The 23,589-nt window shown below is 35.0% G+C and overlaps 1 protein-coding gene across 3 annotated transcripts; it reads left to right on the forward strand.

The window, feature by feature from the left end:
* The first annotated feature begins 1,059 nt into the window (after positions 1-1,059).
* LOC122299171 (receptor-like serine/threonine-protein kinase SD1-6) lies at positions 1,060-3,778 on the forward strand. 3 transcript variants are annotated; one of them, XM_043109196.1, is made up of 7 exons: positions 1,060-1,309; positions 1,476-1,619; positions 1,738-1,918; positions 2,124-2,334; positions 2,691-2,928; positions 3,078-3,165; positions 3,275-3,778. In XM_043109196.1, exons 3-7 carry the CDS (start codon positions 1,853-1,855, stop codon positions 3,581-3,583), a joined length of 912 nt encoding a protein of 303 aa, XP_042965130.1. In that variant the 5' UTR covers positions 1,060-1,309; positions 1,476-1,619; positions 1,738-1,852; the 3' UTR covers positions 3,584-3,778. The 3 variants fall into 3 exon arrangements, with proteins under 3 accessions (XP_042965130.1, XP_042965128.1, XP_042965129.1); XM_043109194.1 differs by having other exon boundaries at positions 1,065-1,309; positions 3,015-3,165; XM_043109195.1 differs by lacking the exon at positions 1,060-1,309 and adding an exon at positions 1,381-1,398 and having other exon boundaries at positions 3,015-3,165.
* The last annotated feature ends 19,811 nt before the right edge of the window (positions 3,779-23,589 follow it).

The raw sequence follows: 23,589 nt of genomic DNA on the forward strand, positions 1-23,589 counted from the left end.
TTATGAATGAGAAAACAAAAAATAATTCTTTTTGATATGAGGTTTTGAAGAAAATGAATTCATAGTCAAAAGATGAATAGCCAAAAGTATATCAGTTCAAAAATAATTCTTGGGGCTTGTGGCACAGTCTTTCTCTATGGGCGTATTTTGGGAGGATGATTTCAGTTTGAGTTATGGTTGCTCGTTTTAACGACTGACAGCTTTTGGGCAAAGATTGGATAGTTTTCGGCAAGTAGAGATGGGATTATTGAGCATTTCTGACAGCTTTTTGATTTTGAGAAAGTAAAAGACAGAAAAAAAAAAAAAAAAGTCACGTGGGCTGTGGGTCAGATAAAAATGATTTGAAATCTGTGTCAAAGGACAAACCGCCGTCAATGCACAAAACAGTAAACAAATTTATGACTTTTATTACCAAGTAATTAATTATATGAAAGAAAATAACTTTTCCCGATCTTCCTCCGAAGATGATGGGTATTTTCTTGACTTTTAAGGGAATAAAAGTAGTACTAAAACCAACGCGTCAACATAAAAATAATAATAATTGTTTATTTTATTATTCTTTTTTAATTGAGTAACAGCTAGGTATATACGTATGACACTTTTTAAATTTCTGGGGCTACAAAAAATTCGGTACGGAATAGTATAAATTAATATTTTTAATTTTTTAGTTATTTTTTAAACCCTTTTAAATATTTTTAAAAATAAAAAATAAAACAATTATTAAAAATACACTTCTATAATTATTAAATAAAACAAAATTATTAAATGAATGACGAGCGCCAACTGCATGCGAGTCATGCGACGACTGCATTGAATTGATATTGACTTCTAAATTAATGGGCAAGATAGAAATTAGGTCATAGAGATCCAAAAAATCTGTGCACAGGACAGACCTTTTGGTTCATGCATGCACCTGCCCTGCTGGGCCCTGGCTATCAATGTCTTGCCGTAGAGTCTCATGCATTGACCGTATGTTGTACGTACCAGTGATGTGGGAGGTTACCGCCGTGGAAAATCAGTGCACTTTCGGTTCATATCACATCAAGTGGATGGAAATTGCCAACACCAAATCAATTATTCCTGCTATGATATCTTCCTTTGTCTGCAATAGACGAATGCATATTTTCACGTTGTTTATGTGTCTGCTTCCATCTTCAGCACACCTAGCTAGCTAATCTCTGCATCTGAGTTCCAAACGACCCTTCCTCAATGCTTTCTAAAACTGTTATCGCCCTCTTCTGTGTTTTCCTATCTCTAGCATTATGCCCTTCGGAAGCACGGACTTGGGTAAAAGGAGGTTACTGGTTTGGTATGTAACTGGTGACATTAATTAAACCATTTATGTTTACCCTGGTTTAATTCCTTTTGCTGATACATCATCAACGACTTCTATAATTGGTAAATGATAAGGTTCAAATTGGTTAATTTTACGATATGCTTCTGCACCTCTGATTTTGAAATGATTTGACCATCAGCTGAGGAGGGTGACCATGAAAATCAGAACCATAAGGGGAGATTGTTAGTGATTGTTTTGGTTTCGAGTGGTGCTACGATTGTTCTCCTCCTAGGCTCGGTGTGGGTGATGTGTTATTTGAGGAAGAGAAAGGTCAAGTTGACAGGTAATTTCTTTTGTCCTAGTTTTAACTCGGACTTCAGATAATACTCTGCTTATTTCCATATGTATTGTAAATTGATATCTTTATACATTTTTTCTCTTATTGTTCTCTTCGGTCACAGGGACGGTACTCAAGGCAAGAAAAGAAAAAGAAGCCAAAGTAAATGGTATAGCAACTGCTGGAAACTTAAACACCAATGTTCCGGATCTTGAGTCTATAGCTATGCTGATATTGAGATGGCTACGAATAAATTTTCATTTGAAAATAAGCTAGGAGAGGGTGGATATGGTCCTGTTTACAAGGTAAAAATTTTTAGTGCTTCGTAACCTATAATTAGACAATGCCAATTTATCAGATGCCAAGCTGCTGCATATATTAATGAGAGCAAGAAAGTTTTTTTTTTTTAATTATTTTTTTTTCTGCCTATGAAGAAATAAGAAAAGAAAAAGTCTTTTTGGTATATGCTGCATGTCATACCCTAAGCATGGATGGGTGTGTATGTTGCAGGGTGTACTAGTAAACAAACAGGAAATAGCAGTGAAAAAACTTTCAAAAGCTTCAACACAGGGGTTTGAGGAGTTCAAGAATGAGGTCACACTAACAGCAAAACTACAACATGTTAATCTTGTGCGAGTTTTGGGATTTTGCATCGAAAGGGATGAACAAATGCTGATCTACGAGTACATGCCAAACAAAAGCTTGGATTTCTACCTCTTTGGTAAGAAACCTATCTGTTCATAATTAGCTAGCGTAATGTAATTTATGTTGCAATTTTTTTCAAATTTTTAGTGTTGAAAGTAGAAACTAATATTCATGCCCCACATGTGCCCCAGTTCAGCGTATATGAAACTGGTGGCAGGCAGTATAAAGAAAAATTTAGTATTGTTGGTGGCTGGTGCCATCCAGAGTTAAGCTTAAATATAAATCAAGGGGAACTTTGCTTTAGCTTAAGCTTTAGAGGGGGTTGACACATATTGTTCTGGTTCTGAAAATACTTGTGAACTCGTTAGCATTTTGCTCCTTTGTTCAAGTCATTACTCTGGAAACGGGTATTTCATTACCGAATTGACGCAGACAGTGCCAGACGATTTCTTTTGGATTGGAAAAAGCGTGTTCATATAATCGAAGGGATTACTCAAGGACTTCTATATCTCCAAGAATACTCAAGATTGACAATAATTCATCGAGACCTGAAAGCTAGCAACATTTTACTTGACAATGAAATGAAGCCTAAGATCTCAGATTTTGGTATGGCAAAGATTTTCAGTAAAGATGAACATGAAGCAAACACCGGCCGGATTGTGGGAACATAGTGAGTATTCTTCCTATTAAAGTTGAATAATTTAAGCATTCTTTTTCATCCTGAGACTAATTTTTGTATACAATTTACCAATGCAGTGGTTATGTTCCGCCGGAATATGTTAAAAAAGGTTTATACTCTACTAAATCCGATGTTTACAGCTTTGGAGTTCTAATCCTACAAATCATAAGTGGCAAGAAGAATGCCTGCTTTTATGGTCTAAATGAAGATTTGAACCTCCTTGAATATGTAAGTTGGTTCTATACTCTCTTCCATAATATATAAGTACGAACAAAAATCAAATTTAGATTATCATGGTCAGTAACATTAATATATGGGGAATTTTCTGTAATTTCAGGCATATGACTCGTGGAAGTCAGGAAAAGGCAAGGAGTTTATGGATCCATCCCTAGATGATACGGTTTCATCATGTAAACTAATCAGATGTCTTCAAATAGGTCTTTTATGCGTTCAGGAAAATGCAGCTGATAGGCCATCCATTTTGGAGGTTTCTTCAATGCTAAAAAGTGAGAGTGCTGCTCTTACAATCCCCAAAATTCCTGCTTTTTCTACAAAAAGAAACGGAGATGAGCGAACTAAATCTCAACTCCAGCTAGAAAATTGTTCCATCAATGATACAACACTCTCCCAAATGGAAGCCCGGTAACCAAGCAAGGAGCCATCTCTCTTCTGAAATATAGTTTCATAATTGGAGAGAAATTTCTGCATATTCTTAAGAGTGAGATATATACATAAAAGTATATGTATGTACTTCTTTCATTGTACCAATTTTGTAAATCACTGCAGAACATACATTTTAGATTCTTATCATAATGTAGTCTTGACCTTTAGATTCTTATCATAACATGGTCCAAATTTGATGAACAAACTTTAGTTGCTTACTCTTGACCTTTTTTTAAAAAAAAAAAAAAAATTTAGGAAGATGACAGTACCCAAATTTTATTAGTTGTCATTACTTATGGTGGAGGAAAACCGTGGTAACAAACAGGATAGTTGGGATTTACAAATATAAGAAAAAAACAATCTCATGCATCAACATAGGCTTTATACCCAAATTTTCTGTCCTCTCTCTTTCAAATTTATATCCTCCATTCCTCACTTCTATCCTAAGATAATGGACTTCAACATAGGCTTTATACTAGCGTTCATTTTACCCCCAACAGCCCCAATAATACCCAAAGAATGAAAATTATAATCGTAGTCAACGTGAAAGATAACAAAATTTTGATATTTACTGGATAAATAGATGAAGAGCAAGACATAAGCAGAAGTAGCAGCAAATTATATACCTGCTCGACTCACTCCTCTAGACTTAATAGCCTCCCCAGTGATTTGCTTTTTGCAAGCTTTCCAGAAACATGGGTCTCCAATTGGTAACCTTCTTCTTTCCTTGGTTCGTGTGACAGTTTATGATTCATCTCCATTGGAGTGTTGACTGGTTTGCATCCAAGCAAACCAGCATCTTCAAGAACTTCTAAGCTATATTTCCTTTAACACAAGTGAATCCCTGAAGTTGATCTTGCAATTTCCTAACCTAATAAATACTTTAGATTTCCAAGGTCCTTTATCTTGAATTGAGAATGGAGATGTACTTTCATACTATCAACAACAAGTATGTTAGAACTTCCAATAATTATATCATCAACATAGACTAACAAGGCTACAAAACCTAACTTGTCATCCTTTGTAAACAATGAGTAATCTACTTTGGACTGTTGGAAACCCTTTGAAAGCAAGAAAGAAGAGAATTTTGAGAACTATTGCCGAGAGGCTTGTTTAAGCCCATAAAGGGACTTGTGTAATTTACAAACTAGTGTCTTATCTTTAGGGTGTGGTGACTCCCCTTAAAATTGATACCCTGGAGGCAAGTCCATATAGATTTTTTCATCCAAATCTCAATAGAGAAAGGAATTGTGCACATCCCATTGATACAAGTGCCACTTGTGAATAGCTACCAATAGTCTAACTGTTGTGAGTTTTGCCACTGGACTAAAGGTTTCTTGATGGTCAAACCCTTCTCTTTGTGTGTAACTCTTGGCAACTAATCTGGCTTTATATCTTTCTAAGGTCCCATTAGATTTTAGTTTACCTTATACACATATTTGCACCCAACAGTTAATTTTCCAAAAGGGAGAGTAGTGAGAGTCCAGGTTCCATTGTTTTCCAAAGCTGCTAATTCTGATCTCATTGCCTCTTGCCAATGTGGAACTTCACAGCCTCTTGGTAACTTCTTGGTTCATGTAGAAGGGATAAGGAAAGAGCAAAGGACCAGTAAGTGGGTGATAATCTTGTGTAGTTTAAATGTTGATGGAGAGAATTAGTAGTTGAGGTAAGATGAGTTGGCAAAGAATCAGAAGTGGTGGTAAGTTGACAGTGATAATCTTGTAGTTAGGTAGGTTGCTTTCTAACTCAACCTAACCTTCTAGGAGGTGTGATGTGAATTGAGTCATTAGGGGAAGGTGATGAAGGGGGGGGGGTTTGAGATGATGGTATATGGGACTGAACATTTGAGGATTCCTCAAGCAATGAGGATTGGTTGTCAAGGGAATTGGGTGATGGTGGTTCTGTATGTGTGTCTGAGTGTAGGACAGGTTGAGGATAAAAGAGAGAGGAGTCTGATAGTGGTGAAGCTAAGACCAAACCAGGTGAAAGAATGGTATGGATGGTGTTGGAACTAAGATCTTGAAAAGGAAAATTGGATTCATAAAAAATGACATCTCTGGAAATGAAGCAGGAATGATTTTCCAAATCATAGAGCTTGTACCCCTTGACACCAGCTAGGTAGTCAAGAAAGATGCATCTCTTGGCTCTAGGACTCAGTTTGGATGTGTTATGCTTGAGGGTAGATGCAAAACAAAGGCATTTGAATACCCTTAAATGTATGTAAGATGGTATTGCTGAGAAGAGGACTTCAAAAGGGGACCTATTGTTCAGTATGGGAGTGGTATTGTGTTAATGAGATGGATGGCTGTTATGATAGCATCCCCCCAAAAATGAAGAGGCAGAGAAGCTTGAAAAATGAGGGTCCTAGCAACACATAAGAGGTGTTGATGTTTTTTTTCAACCACCCCATTCTATTTGGGGGGTGTAAACATGTCTTTTGGTACAAAATTCCATTGGAATTATAGAAAGTGGGCATGTCGAATTCTAGTCCATTATTAGATCTGACTTGTTTTATTTTTATGCTGAATTGGGTGCTAATAATGTGAACAAAGTTCTATAAAAGAGTCATTGTCTCATATTTTAATTTCATCAAATAAACCCAAGTGCCCCGAGAGTGATCATTAATTATAGTCAAGAAATAATGATGACCCTGGATTGATGCTTATGAATAAGGTCCCCAAATATCACAATGAATCAGTTCAAAAGGAGATGAAGTGCAAGAGGTACTTAGATTGAATGATTTCCTTTTCTGTTTAGCCAAATGGCAAATATTACATTGCATATCTTTGTCACTTTTTATATTGGGAACCATTAACAGTGTTGTAGCTAGATGGATTGGAAGTGAAGAAATAAAGGCCATTGTGAACTCTAGCAAGTCCAATCGTCGTCCATGGAGATAGGGCTTGTATGAATCTTTACTTTTATTAAGAACTTGTATCAATCTTTAGATTTTTAACTGAGAAATAGTGGCCTCCTGTGGGTGTCGAAGTCTTTTGTGCCAAATGCTAAAAGTAACATCTTTATGCCTAATTGAGAAGTGTGCTTCATGGGCTATCGGTAACATGTACAAATTACCCCGTTTTCTCTCTCACATCATGACCTACCTTGTCTTCCTGTCAAGAATATTGAAACTAGTATGATCAAATTCACAATTTACTGGGTGAGTAGAGAGTTGGCCAATAGATAATGAAATGCGTTCTAACTCAGGAACAAGGAGAACATTATCTAAATGTATTTTGGAGGAACCAAGTTGTATCGACATATCACCCGGGTGGCTAATAGGCAAAGTATCTCCATTACCAATAAGAAAATGACACTCACAAGTATATGGATGCAAGTTACTGAGGATACCTACATAAGATGTCACATGAGCACTAACATCTAAATCTGTTGTCCATTCTGCATCAAAAACACCATTTTCTATAGTCATGGCAACAATAAACATCAGAAAGATACAATGTTTAAGTAGATAAAATTAGTTACAAATTTTGAGCCCTATGAATGAAAATGATGAAATCTTCTTCTTTTTCTAATATATCACAAATTCATTATTAGTTCAAAATGGCCTATTCTAGAGGTAGTATTATTTCATCAAAATAATGAAATATAAGCGAGTTGATAGCGTGGTCACCAAATTTGAGAGAATTTTATTTTGCTAATTTGTCACTAAAATATTGAATGAAATTGTATTTTTTAATTGGTAGAAGAAAGAAATGAAGCTCACCAAAGTGTAAAAATTGTGTCAATTACACCTTTGAAAGAAACAATGATAGATGAAAGTTTAGGTGTCCTAAACAGAAGACCTAGTTTGGAGTGAAAGGTGAGCTTTTTATCTGTACAAGTTTCGAATCAGATGATCTTATAAATGTTTATACATATTTTTTGAGGTTAAACTCGAGTGTAAATCTTCAAGTTTGAACTTTTTTATCATTTGTATAAGTTTCAAATCAAATCCTATATACATTATACTTATTTTTGGTGGTTACACTCGAGTGCAAATGTTCATATTTTAATTTATTTCAAACTATCATTTATGTTTATTCTATTTTTCTTTCCAATAAAATGTTATTCCTCATGTCCTCATAATACTTTTATTAAAAATATTTTACGCTCATGAGGCATGTACCGAAACCAAAGGAAATATAATTTTTAAAAAATTTTTACAACTTGTGGAGTAGACGTTTGACGCATGATTATAGAAAGTTTTTACAACTTGGGGGCAATGTAGCATCGTCCATTTTAATATGGCTATTTTGCAATGTTTTAGAATTTAAAAGGGTAAATTTGTCTTTAACTTTAGAGGGAAAAGAGATTGCAATTTTTTACTAGTTTAGAATATGGGTCGTTGTAAAACATGATAAAATTTGAGTGGTGATTGATATATAATTAAGTGGTGGGTTTGTTCAATTTTTTTTCTAGAAAAATGCTAAACTCACAACGATTGGGTTTCGAGAGAGTCTACCGACACTTTTCTTTTTTCACTTAATAATTAATTAAGTGTTTTTTTAAATATTTAAGGATATAAAAAAATGTATAAACAAAAGGCATTTAGCCTTCTTAGGAGAATGTATAGGGCTACACCCACGACTCTTTTCCCTAAGGAAAATGCTTCTTTTTCCAATAGTTTTTACCGCTGGTTTCTACCGTTGTGACTTTTTTTATTTATTTTTATTATTTTGTTTACTTAATTATTAAGTAAGTACTTTTTTAATAATGTTGTGAATTTTTTTATTTTTTTAAAAATATTTAAATGTATTAAAAAAACATATGTAAAAAGAAACTAAAATAAAAAAATCTCAAAAGCACAAGCGGGAGCTTCCAGCGGTGGCAGTAGCACCACCCTTTCCCAAACTATATATTATTATTATTCAACAAGTACTATTTGTTATTAACTTATAGGTAGTACTAAACAATATATAAAAGTTCATTAACTGTTCTTTAAGGTCAGTTTCATCTGGAAACATTGAGCAAAACATGTGTTTTAATATTTTAATTTCATATCCCACTTTTGCTTATTTTTCCAAACCAATTTGTGTAGCCTTTAGAAATGGTATTAAAACAAAAAATAAAAATAAAAATAAAAACAATTGATGATGGCCGTTTCAGCCAACTCCAACTAAAACTATTATTAAGGAAATTAAAGTCGTACATTAATATTTAACAGTTTAAATTAAACAAAAGGGCGCTCATCTGCCATGCTCATCCGCTATGCCACTGATAACCAGCTTTTTACACTGGTTTAGGCCTTCTTTGTTTTCGTGAGAGATAAAAGAAGGAAGCAAGACTATTTATTTTCCAAGTGCATGCCATTTCTGTTTTCGGTTAGGGTCCGCCATTATCATGATCAGTCTGAGCTGCGCTCATCTATTCTCAAGTCGACATCTTCTCCATGATCTATCTACATCATCATCTTCCAACTGCCCGCATTCAATCGGCTAGAAATTGCTCTAATGGGTAGATGACTTAGTTTTTATGGCATTAATTATTTAGCCAAAGTCTCCTCATCCTTTTATTCAAGTCTTTTTCCAGTACTCTACTTTTTCTTTGATTCATTTAATTCAACCACATGGTATAAACTACTCCACATAGTTGAATTATTCAACTAAAAATAAAAATAAAAATAGAAGCAATCACAATAATAACCACGCATGGCCAATTTGAAAGTTCTCCAGATTCAAATTGTTAGGATCACTACAACAAAAATCATTTTTTGGGACGAAATTGCTTTGGGACGAATTGGAAATCGTCCCAAAAAGTGAGATTTTGGAACGAAATTTGAATTTCGTTCCAAAATAACGACGGAATGCCAGACCGTTCGAACGCGTTCGAACGCTATTCTTAGGGACGAAATTTTTTGTCCCAAATAAGTTAACCGTTCGACCGTTAATGATTAACCATTCGAACGTTCAATTGTTACCGTTTAAACGTAATATTGGCGCGATAGGCAAAATTATTTTGGAGGGAAATTGACAAACCGTTCGAACGGTAAATTATAAACGTTCGAATGATACATATTCACCGTTCAAACGTTATTTGAAGCGTTCGAACGTGGTACCGTTCGAACGGTAAGTTAATACCGTTCGAACGTATTAACTGAAAATTAATACCCTTCCCTAATTAATCCAAATTCATGATAATAAATGTTATTTAAATGTAATATTCGGTATTAATTATATTAAATATAATAATTAATTCAATTATAATATATTTTAACTGTTAAATATATTAAATGCAATATATTTAATGCGCTTATATATTATTAAACACTATATATTATATTTATAATTTTTTATATATATAGTATATATTATATTATATTTAATTAAAATATATTATACTATTGAATATTATATAGTATATAGTATATAGTATAAGTTATATTATATAGTATAATTAATATAATATAGACTACTATATACATGAAACTATGTTCATGTATTTATATAACATATATATTATATGTGATATTAACTAATATATATATATATAATAGTATATGTATTACATGACTTGTTTAATATATTTTTCATATTATATTGCAGTTATAGGCTAATTAGATGACACTCTCTATTCTAGCACTATAAATGACACTATATATACTCAATTTTAGTTTTTGTATCATTATAATACACTCTAATTGCTAGTAGTATAGATGACACTATATATAATAGTAGATATCCTATTATTAAATAATATTATAATAATAATATAATATAATAAACACTATATATATATGCATGTGATACATATAACCCTATGCTATGATACCATATATATGTTATATATAATAGGTTAATATATGTACTTGACTATAATACTAGATGTAATATGATATTTTATACTATATATGTTACTAAACTATATAATATATGTTTGATTATATATTATATAGTTATATTACTCTATCTCTAAACTATAGTATATTTACAAGTTATTATATTTAAAGGTATAGTGTAAAAAAAATACAATAAGCAACATTTTAATTTGACGTTTGAACGGTTTAAAATAACCGTTCAAACGTATAAGAAAACGTTCGAACGGTAATTTTCACGTTCGAACGGTAATTTTCACGTTCGAACGTGAAAATTAGAGGGGGAAAATTTTCCCGCTAATCTATTTGACGTTCGAACGTTCATTAAATAACCGTTCGAACGTCAATGTTCTACATTTACACGACAGAACCTCACAATCTCGCACTCGTTCCAGTCGACTTCCAATCTCTCTCACGCTCATTTTCTTCCAACCAACGCCATTATTCTTCAATCCAGCCCTCAAATATTACTAACTTCTATCAATCTCTTATATTTTCGGATTAAGAGGTTGTTTTTACCGTTTGGTGAAGAGTATTTAAGTTTTGGGCATTGGGTACGGGTGGATTTTCCGGTTTATCTCTCCAAATCAGGTATTCTCCTTAAATATATTCTCATTTTAGATTTTATATAAGTGTTTTCGTTTGCTATAATGAGTTCGTCATATAGTTTGCTGTCTTTTGATGTAATTTGGACTGTAAATGTTGAGGTTTTCGGAGGTTGAAGACGACTGTAATCTGGAATTAATCCGTTCGAACGGTACTCGTTTGCCGTTCGAACGTATGTCCTTAGATCGAACGGTGACTAGCACCGTTTGAACGTTATGTTGGTCAGTATTAAAATAATTAATACTTTAAATGCAGGAATTGAAATAAAAATTAATTATTTATAATCTACATTTAATAATACTTAAATACTTAAAAGATTAAAGTAATCAAATGAGAATGAATTCAATTACAAATCATCTAAAATTTAATAATACTTAAATATTTAATAGTTGAATTATTCAACTATAGGTTAATACAAATAGTTTTGTTTTAATAACACAAAAATACTTAATCTTTGAATTAATAAAATGAATTTTAAATAAAATACAAATAATCTAGATTTAATAATACTTAAATACTTAAAAGTTAAAAGTGATCAAATGAATTTGAATTAAAATATAAATTCCGAATTATAATTAATAAAATGAATGTTAATTACAATACAAATAGTTATAATTATTAACTAGAATGTTAATTACAATACAAATAGTTATAATTATTAACTAAAATGTTAATTAAAATACAAATAGTTATAATTAATAAAATATTTTGAAAGATATAAAACAACTATCTAATTATTTAATAATATAAATACTTAATTAACATATCTTGCATTGTTTGTTTGATACATGTTCTATTGAAGAATTGGTTGCAAAACAACAAGAGTTAGAGGCTCAATTGGCGAGACAAGGAGACATGGAAATGCGCCTCAAAAAACATGAAGAAGAACAAGCAGAGTTCAGGAGAGATATGCAATTCCAAATGCAACAGTACAGGCCTCCAACCAACTGATGGTTTTTTACGTCTAGCTTATGACATTATCTAATTATGTATGAACAATGCTAATATCATGGTTATTTATTTCTTCGCACTTATTATAAAACTTTTGTGAGTAATTAAACAGTTCCTAATTTATGTTTTTCAAATATTATGGATGTCTATTTAATTTTTTTTTATAATTATTGATTTTAATAAAAATAATATCCGTTCGAACGACCGTGTCACGTTCGAACATTAATGGGTAGGGCGTTCAAACGATAATGTACCGTTCAAACATTAATGACCAAACCGTTCGAACGATACCAGATGCTCAAAAAAACATTCAAACGCAGGTCATTACCATAGCGTTCGAACGTTGATCAGCACCGTTCGAACGTTGATCAGCACCGTTCGATCTGTTCCTTTAACGTTCGAACGTAATTCTATTGATCGTTTGAACGTATCTTGATAACCGTTCAAAAGATACATTAACGTTCGAACGGTAACTGAGAAGCATTCGAACGCCATTCTGGAACGAATTTTAACCGTGACAAAAAAAGTCATCGTTCGAACGGTATCGAACGGTCAATTTCAAAATCGTTCCAAAAGATATATTTTGGGACGAAATTGTAATTTTCGTCCCAATATATCTTCTGGGACAGTGATGTTGGGACGACCTTGGGACGAAATTTTTTCGTCCCAAAAAATCTTTCGGGACGAAATCTATATATTTTGGGACGAAAATTTTCGTCCCAAAAAATATTTTTTGTTGTAGTGGATGTTGTGGTACGGGGCATACAATTACAACTAAAGTAGAAATGAGAAAGAATAAAAGAAATAATAAGGAACTCCAATTGTAGAAGAATTTTACTTATAGCAAAAGGATTACAAGAATTTCTCTCTTGAATAAGGAGAGCACAATTGACAATACCCTCTCTTATAAAAGGAGAAAACTCACTCTTTCTTATAAAAGGAGAGACAATATATAGGAGAAACCTCACTATTTTTCTCTCTAAAACTCTCTCTCTTTCTCTAAATTTTTCTTTCAAAATGGGATAGGTTTTCAAAAGCAAAAACATGTATTTATAGGAGTTAAAGGAGGTGGAAGATGGCGGAAGTAACTGGAAGATGGCGGAAGCAACTGGAAGATGGCGGAAACAAATGTGAACGCAAGCTTGATGTAGGTTGTCAACTAGCCACCATTTTTTACCCATAAAGGTGGCGGTGGAAGATAGCGGAAGCAAGTGGAAGATGGCGGAAGCAACTGGAAGATGGCGGAAGCAAATGTGAATGCAAGCTCAACTAGCCACCATTTTTGACCCATAAAAGTCCATAAAAGTGGCTTTACCGCTACATATCTCCCACTTAAAGTCACTTTTGTAATCCTTCTATCTTTTCTACACTTTCCATCTCCATGCCGCTTACATATCTGCTAGGCCTAAGGAGGATCGACACCAGATAAACTTGTCATTATTAATTGGCTTTGTTAATATATCTGCTAGGTTGTCTTTTGTATGGATTTTTTGTATATCCACACTTCCTTCTTCCACCTTCTCACGAACGAAGTGATACTGAACTCGTATGTGCTTTGTCCTTGAATGAAATGCTGGATTCTTTGCCAAATGCAAAGCGCTCTGACTATCACAAAATAAATCAACCTTCTCTTGTACGTGTCCGAGCTCTTCCAGTAGCATTTGCAACCATATTGCCTCTTTGCTAGCTTGTGTAGCTGCGACATATTCTGCCTCCGTTGTAGAAGTAGCCACGATAGACTGCAATTTTGAAACCCAGCTTACAGCTCCTCCAGCAAGAGTAAACACATAACCTGAGGTGGACTTGCTCTTGTCAAGATCACCTGCATAATCTGAATCAACATAGCCTCTGACAGTAAAGTCTGATCCTTCATAACATAATGCGACATTTGAGGTACCCTTGACATATCTCAGGATCCTCTTTACAGCACTCCAATGCTCTTTACCAGAATTCGCCATGTATCGACTAACCACTCCCACTGATTGTGCAATGTCTGGTCTTGTACAAACCATAGCGAACATTAAGCTACCCACTGCTGATGCATACAGTACTCGAGACATTTCCATCCTCTCTGCTTCATTGCTAGGACTCATACTTGAGGATAACTTGAAATTAATAGGAAGAGGGGTAGAAATTGGCTTACAATCTTGCATGTTGAAGCGTCGCAAGATTTTCTTCAAATAATTTTTTTGAGAAAGCCATATCTTCCTATTATTTCTGTCTTGGTAAATTTGCATCCCTAGAATCTTGTTTGCTGGTCCCAAGTCCTTCATTTCAAACTCCCTAGCCAACTGTGCCTTTAAGTCTGTAATACGATCTTTGTTGGGGCCTGCTACCAACATGTCGTCAACATATAACAACAGAATAATGAAATTACCATCACCAAATCTCTTGTATTAAACACAAGGATCTGAACTATGTCTGTTGTATCCAAGGCTCATGATAAAGGAATCAAATCTCTTATACCAACATCTCGGGGCCTGTTTGAGACCGTATAGAGATTTGTTCAACCTGCAAACCAAGTTCTCTTTTTCTTTTTCTTCAAAACCTTTTGGTTGGAGCATGTAAATTTCTTCTTCAATTTCTCCATGAAGAAATGCAGTTTTCACGTCCAGTTGTTCTAAGTACAAGTCAAATGTAGCACACATCGCAAGGACTGCTCGAACTGTTGAGAGTCGAACAACAGGAGAGAATATTTCGTTGAAGTCTATGCCTTCTTTCTGAGCGAATCCTTTCACCACCAATCTAGCACGATACCGCTCCACTTGATCATTGCCATTTCATTTGATCTTGTAAACCCATTTGTTTCCGATGGCCTTCCTTCCTTGTGGTAGTGGTACAAGATCCCATGTTTTGTTTTTATGGAGAGCTTCAATTTCTTCTTGCATTGCAACCATCCACAGAGAAGCTTCTTGACTATTTGTAGCCTCATGAAAATTTGACGGTTCTCCATCTTCTGTTAGTAGACAGTATGCGACATTTCCCTCCATGATGTACTCTGAGTGCCAAGCTGGTTCTCTTCTCTCCCGAGTTGATCGTCGAACTTGTGGAATTGCACACTCAGCTTGTTCTTGTTCTTCGTGCTCTGATATTGCTTCAGAAGAATCTGGAACTTCTAATTCTTGTCTTTCTTCAACTTGAATTGTAGTAGTCTCTGGTTTCTCTTTTGAAACGCTATCATTTTCTTTTTCTTGTACCTTATCTTCTACAAATACAACATCCTTGCTGATTAGCACCTTGCGGGCAGTGGGATTCCACAGGCGATACCCCTTGACTCCATCAGCATACCCTAAGAAAATACATTTTCTAGATTTTGGATCTAGCTTTGATGTTTCTTAGGTGTAGTACATAACATAAACAGGACTTCCAAATGTATGTAAGTGAGAATAATCAGCTGGCTTATCAGTCCACATCTCCATCGGCATTTTCAGATCAATTGCGGTTGATGGTGACCGATTGATCACATAACAGGCAGTCTTGACTGCTTCTGCCCAAAATGACTTGGCCATTCCCGCAGTTCTCAACATCGCTCTTGTTCGTTCTAACAAGGTTCTGTTCATCCGCTCTGCTACTCTATTTTGTTGTGGAGTGTATGCCACCGTGAGCTGCCTTTTGATACCTTCTTGTTGACAGAAGCTATCAAATTCAATGCCAGTATATTCTCCTCCATTGTCTGTCCTTAAACACTTGATCTTCTTTTCAGATTCAAGCTCAACCCGCGCTTTGAATATTTTGAAAACTGGAAATACATCTGCTTTATTTTTTATTGGATACACCCAACATCTCCTGGAGTAATCGTCAATAAATGACACAAAGTATTTTGCTCCTCCTAGGGACAAAACTGGTGCTTGCCAAACATCAGAATGGATTAGTTCTAAGATAGCTTTACTTCTAGCAGAGGAACTACTGAATTTCAATCTGTGCTGCTTACTAGTAACACAATGCTCACAAAAGGGTAATGAAACCTTTTTGAGCCCTGGAAGAAGCTTTTGTTTAGCAAGAATCTTCAAACCTCGTTCCGACATGTGGCCAAGCTTACGGTGCCACATCATTGTTAATTCTTCTGCCGAACTTGCCAACGCAGTGGATGCTTCTCCTTCTTGTTGTGTTTCTCCTTTAAGCATGTACAAATTTGCAGCTATATTTTCCGCTTTCATCATTACAAGCGCGCCTTTAACTATTTTCATGATCCCATCTTGAATATGGGTTTTACACCCACTATTATCTAATTGTCCTAAAGACAATAGATTTTTCTTCAGGCCTTTCACATGTCGTACCTCCTGAATGGTGCGAACTGTACCGTCACACATCTTCAATTTGATGGTACCAATACCAGCAATCTCCAAGGCATGATCGTCTCCCATGAACACAGATCCTCCTGAGATAGGTTCATATTGATGGAACCATTCTCTCCGGGGAGTCATATGCCATGTTGCTCCTGAGTCAATAAGCCAGACATCAGCGAATCTTCTTCTACCTTCAGTAACTGTTGTTGCCTCACTGTATAAAATTTCACCATCATCTGAGGTGCTTGCTACACAAGCCTGAGCTTTTGACAACTCAGGGCCTTTTCCTTTGGCTTCTTCGTTCTTCTTGAGATGCCAACACTCCCTTTTGTAGTGCCCTTTCTTGCCACAGTGATGACAGTTGACATTCTTCTTACTTCTGGATTTTGATCTACTCTCATTTTGACTCCCACTGGGGCCACGTTCCATTGATCTCCCTCTCGTCATTACCAAAGCTTCGGCTTGTTGTGAACCTCCTGGTCTATCTTCTTTGCTTTTGCGCCGACTTTCTTCTTCAAGAACCACAGCTGCAATATCATCGAAGACTAGAACTTCAATGTTGTTGGTTAAGTTGATGATGAGTTGATCATACGAATCAGGTAGACTTTGAAGTAGAATTTCAGCACGTTCACTCGTCTCTATGTTATGCCTCATTGCTGTGAGCTGTGAAAATAAAGTGTTGAGGGTGTTGATGTGGTCTGTCACCATAGTTGACTCCATCATCCGAAGGGTGTAGAGTTTTCTTCTCAAGAAAATTTTGTTGTATAGTGATTTGGCCTCGTACAATTTTGTCAGAGTATCCCATATCTCTTTTGCTGTCTTTTTCTCCGCCACACTTGACAATACTCCATCAGCTAGTGCTAGGTGCAGATTAGCAATAGCATTGCCATCCATCTCGTTCCACTTGCCGTCGTCAGTGATCTCATCGGGCCTATCTCCAATTGCCGTCAAGCAATTATCTTTCCTCAAAATTGCTTTTATTCTCATTTTCCACAATGAGAAATTACTCCCATTGAACTTCTCTATTTCGTACTTCGTCGCCATTATTGAAGATGCCTCCTTTCCACTAACTGGATCTAACTGTAGCACGAAAACTGGCTATAAACCTGATGCTCTGATACCACTGTTAGGAGGTTGTGGTACGGAGCATACAATTACAACTGAAGTAGAAATGAGAAAGAATAAAAGAAATAATAAGGAACTCCAGTTGTAGAAGAATTTCACTTATAGCAAAAGGATTACAAGAATTTCTCTCTTGAATAAGGAGAGCACAATTGACAATACCCTCTCTTATAAAAGGAGAAAACTCACTCTTTCTTATAAAATGAGAGACAATATATAGGAGAAACCTCACTATTTTTCTCTCTAAAACTCTCTCTCTTTCTCTAAATTTTTCTTTCAAAATGGGATAGGTTTTCAAAAGCAAAAACATGTATTTATAGGAGTTAAAGGAGGTGGAAGATGGCGGAAGTAACTGGAAGATGGCGGAAACAAATGTGAACGCAAGCTTGATGTAGGTTGTCAACTAGCCACCATTTTTTACCCATAAAGGTGGCGGTGGAAGATAGCGGAAGCAAGTGGAAGATGGCGGAAGCAACTGGAAGATGGCGGAAGCAAATGTGAATGCAAGCTCAACTAGCCACCATTTTTGACCCATAAAAGTCCATAAAAGTGGCTTTACCGCTACACAAATTTTCAACCAATCACAATCCATGATTACAAACTGAATATAATATATACTAAAAGCAATAAATAGACACACATATAACACAAGATTTTAGAAACAAAGTGAAAAGATTTTAGAAGAACTCTTCAAAAAAAAAAAAAAACAACCATTTATGCTTAGTCATCATACACTCGACTCACTACAACCAATTTGGAGACCTAAACAGCCTTTGCGTAACTTAAATATGGCTTGGCTTGTAACTTTATCTGTGTGCTATATTCTTCTTCTTCTTCTTTATTTTTATTTATTTTTTATATAGGATAAAGTTAGTGGAGCAAATATTACAAGTAGGTATAACAGTATTAAAAAGTAGGGAGGGGTCTTTTCGACTAGTAATGTAGAAAGGAGGGGGTGTAAATGAACCAGTCTGTATGATTGCTCTCTCAATCCTCACTAGGCTAAACTTGAACCGAGCTCGACTCGTGAAATCAGATACCTGCGCGATTAGTAAATGATACATACTTGATTAAACTCGACTCAACTTGATTAAGGCTCGTTAAGACTCGCTCATTCATGCTCGACTCGGCTTGGCTCAACTCAATTAGAGCTCATTCATAAATCATTGAATATTTATAATTTATTTCTATATATTAGTATTATACACACACACACACACACACACATATATATATATATGCTTCTACACATATTAAATTTAATAACATAAGCACGGTTACCTTTATAATTAAATATGTAGTATATAACCTATGGCACCCCCAACTCCCACGTATGGAAATGCAGGAATCGTAATATCGAGATGATGACAACACGGGTCACACACTCCAAATGACGAGTGCTAAGTGTGTGCACATGCAAAAAGTGTACAATGAAAATCACAGCGGATAAGTAAAAGAAGTCAACTATGTACCAGCATTTTAAATACATGACTATGAAAATAAAAGCATTTCAGAAAATTATACAGTTATCCATGAAAATAAAATAAAAAATTCAAATACATTGACAAAAGGGAAACAAATCCCAAGGTCCAAAAACCGACCACATGTCACTCCTTCGACAGAGCCGATCCCTCAGGCCCAACTTCCTCATCTGCATCAAAATCTATAATTCCATAAAACCGAACTGTAGGGTTCAAATACCACGTAAGATTGTGAATCCCAGTAAGTAATCAACCAAACAACTCACAAGATAAAAACACATTAATGCAACTAACATATATGCGTGCACATGCTGAAACATGCATGAGACCAGAAACCATCATTTTCTCCAAAAATGACCATTATTCCAACGCAAGCCAAAAATCCCATTGGGCTCCAAAACATGCCATTAAATACCATCCGTAATTTTTTTGAAAAATGGCCCCACCATAAGAAAATGGTTCTCGTATCCATTAAATCACAGACCGCCTTTTTCCAGAAAATGGCCCAACATATCAATCACTGTAGGCGGAAATCGCAGGCGGGACTACCACCATTCCTATCGCCTACACTGTAGGTAGGAATCACAGGCGAGATTACCACCATCCCTGCTTACCACCATCCTTACAGCTTGCATTGTAGGCGAGAATCGCAAGCGAGACTACCACCATCCCTACCATATGCATCATAAGCGAAAATTGCAGGCGAGACTCTACCACTGTCCCTATTTACTACCATCCTTACAGTTTTTTTCCTCTCTTTCATTCCCTTCAATGCATTCATTACAACATACCCAAAATCCTTCCTTAACATGAAAATCTAGTTTTTAAACACGACACATGAAAAATGCATGCAAACAATATGTTTGATGTCATGACACAATGCAAGACACATAAAAATACCCAACCATAGCACAACTCCACAAACTCCTTGGACCCAAAGCCCGGCACAACCAAATAGATTGCAGCAAATATGTTAGTATAAAAATACATTTAAATCTCAATAAACTCTTTGGAAAATTTCATACAATGGCGAAGGAAAATCTAGAAGATCAAAGGTGATGCAAAAAGTGGCGGAACAACAGTGAAGCAGTGTTTTACAAAAGTTTGGTCGTGGGTCAAAAATAGAGAAATTCAAAGGGGAGCTACGGGAGGCTTGGGTTGGACATGAAGGAGCTTATGGAGGTCAGTGGAGTTGATGATGGTGGTTGGTGGCTGTGGATGGAGGTGCACGGAGGAGATCAGCCAACTAAAGTGGAGAATGGTCGTGGGAGAGTGACGGACGGTGAGGTCATGGTGGGGCGCGAGGTTGGCTAGGGGTGGTCACTTGTGGAAGGGGAATTTGTTGGTGGTGGTGCGGTGGCCAAGCGACGGCGGCAGAAGGGAAGAAAAACCGTGGGTCTTGGTGGGTTTCGTGGGAGCAAACGGCTGCAAGTTAGGGGCTGAGTTAGGTGGTGGTGGTGGCATCGTTGGACTGCACACGATGGTGCAGAAAAAAAATAACCCAATCAGGCTACACACGACCAGCAGGGAGAGAGAGAGTGCGGGGAAGGGAGGCTGGGGTGGGGGAGGTGATGGGCTGGGTGGTGACAGCCGGTGGTGGTGCATGGCAAGGCTAGGTTGGTTGAAGGGGTGCACGGCTTGAGAGAAAGAGAGGGTGTCACATGCGAGGGAAACAGGGGAGGAGAAATAAAAAGAAAAGAAGAAAAAAGAGGAAAGGGATAAAGAGAAAGGGAAAAAGAAAAAGGTAGGGAAAGAAATAAAGTCCAGACTTTTCAACTCGGGATCTCAAAACTGATCCAACAAAAAGAATTTCAAAACGGCAATTTAAATAAAATAAAATAATTTAGAATAAAGATTAATTTAAATAATGAACAATATTTAATATCAAGAAAACACATTAAATTAAATTTCACAGTTAGAACTTGTAAAATAATACCGCATAAATCATCTAAAATTTAAAACGAGAAAGCCCATAATCTTAATTAATTAAATAATTACTTAATTAAAACACATGTAAATACAGGATATCACATAACCCAATTACTTATGCCTGGGAATATAAATGAGCTGAGCTCGAGCAAGCATGGGATGTGTGAGCTCGGCTCGTTCAAAAGATGAGCGAGCTTAGGCTCGGCTTGTTTTTAAGCCTGGCCTATGCGAAGGCTAGGGCTCAACTTGAGCTCGGTTCTATTAATGAGTTGAGCTCGTTAATAGAATTTTTTTTTTCAAAATAAATAATAAAAAATTAAACTAAATGCATTAGTAAAATAACAAATTAAAGAAAAGTTTACATTATGAAGCCTTCAAGAGTACTATGCCTATGGTACATTAAATGACATTGGCATCCTTATGAAACAAGAGAATCAAAAAATACTTTACAACAAAAAATTATGAAGCTTAGTATCTTAAACTTCAAAACAAAAAATGTGGAGTAAACTTGGTAAAGTCTTTAGTCTTCATAAATGGAACCAGAAATCTTGACACCAACTTGTTGCCCTGCATACACTAATACACTAAAAAATTTTAACTTATTTTTAATCCCTTACTCAAGTACTGTTAACTTAGTAATACTGTCAATGGATGTTTGGTAGGAATGCAAAACTTAATTTACCTCAACAATCAATGTCGTATCTCTTACATAGTTACACAGTACAATTATACAAGCAATCTGAGAAATAAATATGTGAATCAAGGATTCAGATAAACATAGCAACTTAGCATGACAAAAGAAGATAAACCAGCAGGAAGTAGTAGGCAATAGGCATACACTAATACCACATGCAATTACCAAACAAGTTACCAAAATAGCCAGACAACAAAATCAGCCAAATAACAACAGTTACTAAAACAAAATCAGCATGACACAAAAAGATGAACTAGCAGGTAGTAGTAGGCAATATGCATACACAAATACCACATGCAGTTACGAAACAAGTTACCAAAACAGCTAGACAACAAAATTAACTAAACAACTACATTTACCAAAACAAAATCAGCATGACACAAGAAGATAAACTAGTAGGCAATAGGCATACACTAATACCACATGTAGTTACCAAATAAGTTACCAAAACAGCCAGACAACAAAATCAGTCATACGACAGTAGTTGCCAAAACAAAATTAGCATGACACAAGAAGATAAACCAACAGGCAGTAGTAGTCAATAGGCATACACTAATACCACATGCAATTACCAAACAAGTTACCTAAACAGTCAGACAACAAAATCAGCCAAACAACTGCAGTTACCAAAACAAAATCAGCATGTTACAAGTTCACAACAATTTACCAAATTTCAACAAAATCACAATGATAGGAAGTTAGCAAACTTCTACAAAATCTAAAATCACCATGATAGAAATCGGCAAGTTCCCAAACTTGAACAAAATCACCATGACAGCCTGCATACACTGATACACTAAAAAACATTAATATCACTTTTAATTCCTTACATCATTACTTAAGTACTTTTAACTTAGTAACATTGTCAATGGATGTTTGGTAGCAATGCAAAATTTAATTTGCCTTTTAAAAAATTTAAGAAATCTAGATGGTGAGGAGTTAGAACTTAGAAATTACCTAAACTATCATAACTCATATCATCCCAAACAAAATCAGATAGAACAACCAAATTGTCCAAATTTTAATTATTTTAGAATATAATATATGTAACATTTAATATTTACTATATAATAAATAATTATGATATATTATAATATATTAAATAACTAGAGTAGGGTATTTACATGTTTTGAAATAAAACATGTTTGAACAGTTATTTATAAAGTTCGAATGATATTAATTTCATTCCTTTCGTTCGAACGGTGTAACTTACTGTTTGAATGGTATTACACATATAAGTTTTTGAACATGTTCATTTCTACGAATGCTGCCGCACTTACAAACAAACATCTACTATTTTCACCATCGAATGTCGCCATTTAAAGCTGACGTCGTCGCTGTGAACGAACCCACATCTAAGCCTCTTCCTCTAAGTATCGGTACGCTCTTTTCCAAATCAATTTACCGTTTATATTTAGGTTTTTGTTGGATTATTTGTTTGGAATAGGATAGAATGATTTATCTATCAATAGTCATCATAGATTTGTTTAAATCCATTGAAGGAAGGTTTATTTATGATTTTAAGTTTTACTTTGCTTAAAAATGGATTCCATGGGTTTTCATTATTGAGTTGACTCAGTGTCGTCATTGGTGCTGGGCGTTTGAATGGTACATGCCAAACAGGTTTGATTATCGTTTGAACATTGTTTTAGGCGTTCGAACGGAAATAGCCAAATAGGTTGGATAACCATTCGAACACTGTTTTAGTGTTTGAACGGTACAAGCCAAACAGGTTTGATAGCCGTTCGAACACTTTTTCAGCTGTTTGAATGTTGTTTGAATGGTATAATTAAAATTAGTAATATCAGTGAATGTTTATTTTTATCCCATATTGTAGTTCTATCAATCTTCACGAGAATGCACATTATATTATAATTAAATTAATATAGAAATTTATCACATTTTGTTAAATATTAAATTACTGTTACTATTAATACAATTAATATTAAATAATATGATATTATTTTTGTAAAATTTTGTTGTTCACAATGTCTTACTTTATTAAATTGCTATTCATAAATAATTTAGTGAATAGTTATTTATTATATTTTTATTGTTAATGTTACATATATAATTTTTAATTGTAAATTTAAGGTTGATTATAATGTC

Source organism: Carya illinoinensis, chromosome 16 (assembly GCF_018687715.1).
Source record: "Carya illinoinensis cultivar Pawnee chromosome 16, C.illinoinensisPawnee_v1, whole genome shotgun sequence".
Taxonomy (NCBI): domain Eukaryota; kingdom Viridiplantae; phylum Streptophyta; class Magnoliopsida; order Fagales; family Juglandaceae; genus Carya; species Carya illinoinensis.

Bases quoted from the DNA above. Each gene is read 5' to 3' on its own strand.
- LOC122299171 (XM_043109194.1), top strand. From the start codon at position 1,853: ATGGCTACGAATAAATTTTCATTTGAAAATAAGCTAGGAGAGGGTGGA. The intron at 2,929-3,014 runs GTGAGTATTCTT...TTACCAATGCAG, and splicing joins GGCCGGATTGTGGGAACATA to TGGTTATGTTCCGCCGGAAT. The intron at 3,166-3,274 runs GTAAGTTGGTTC...CTGTAATTTCAG, and splicing joins ATTTGAACCTCCTTGAATAT to GCATATGACTCGTGGAAGTC.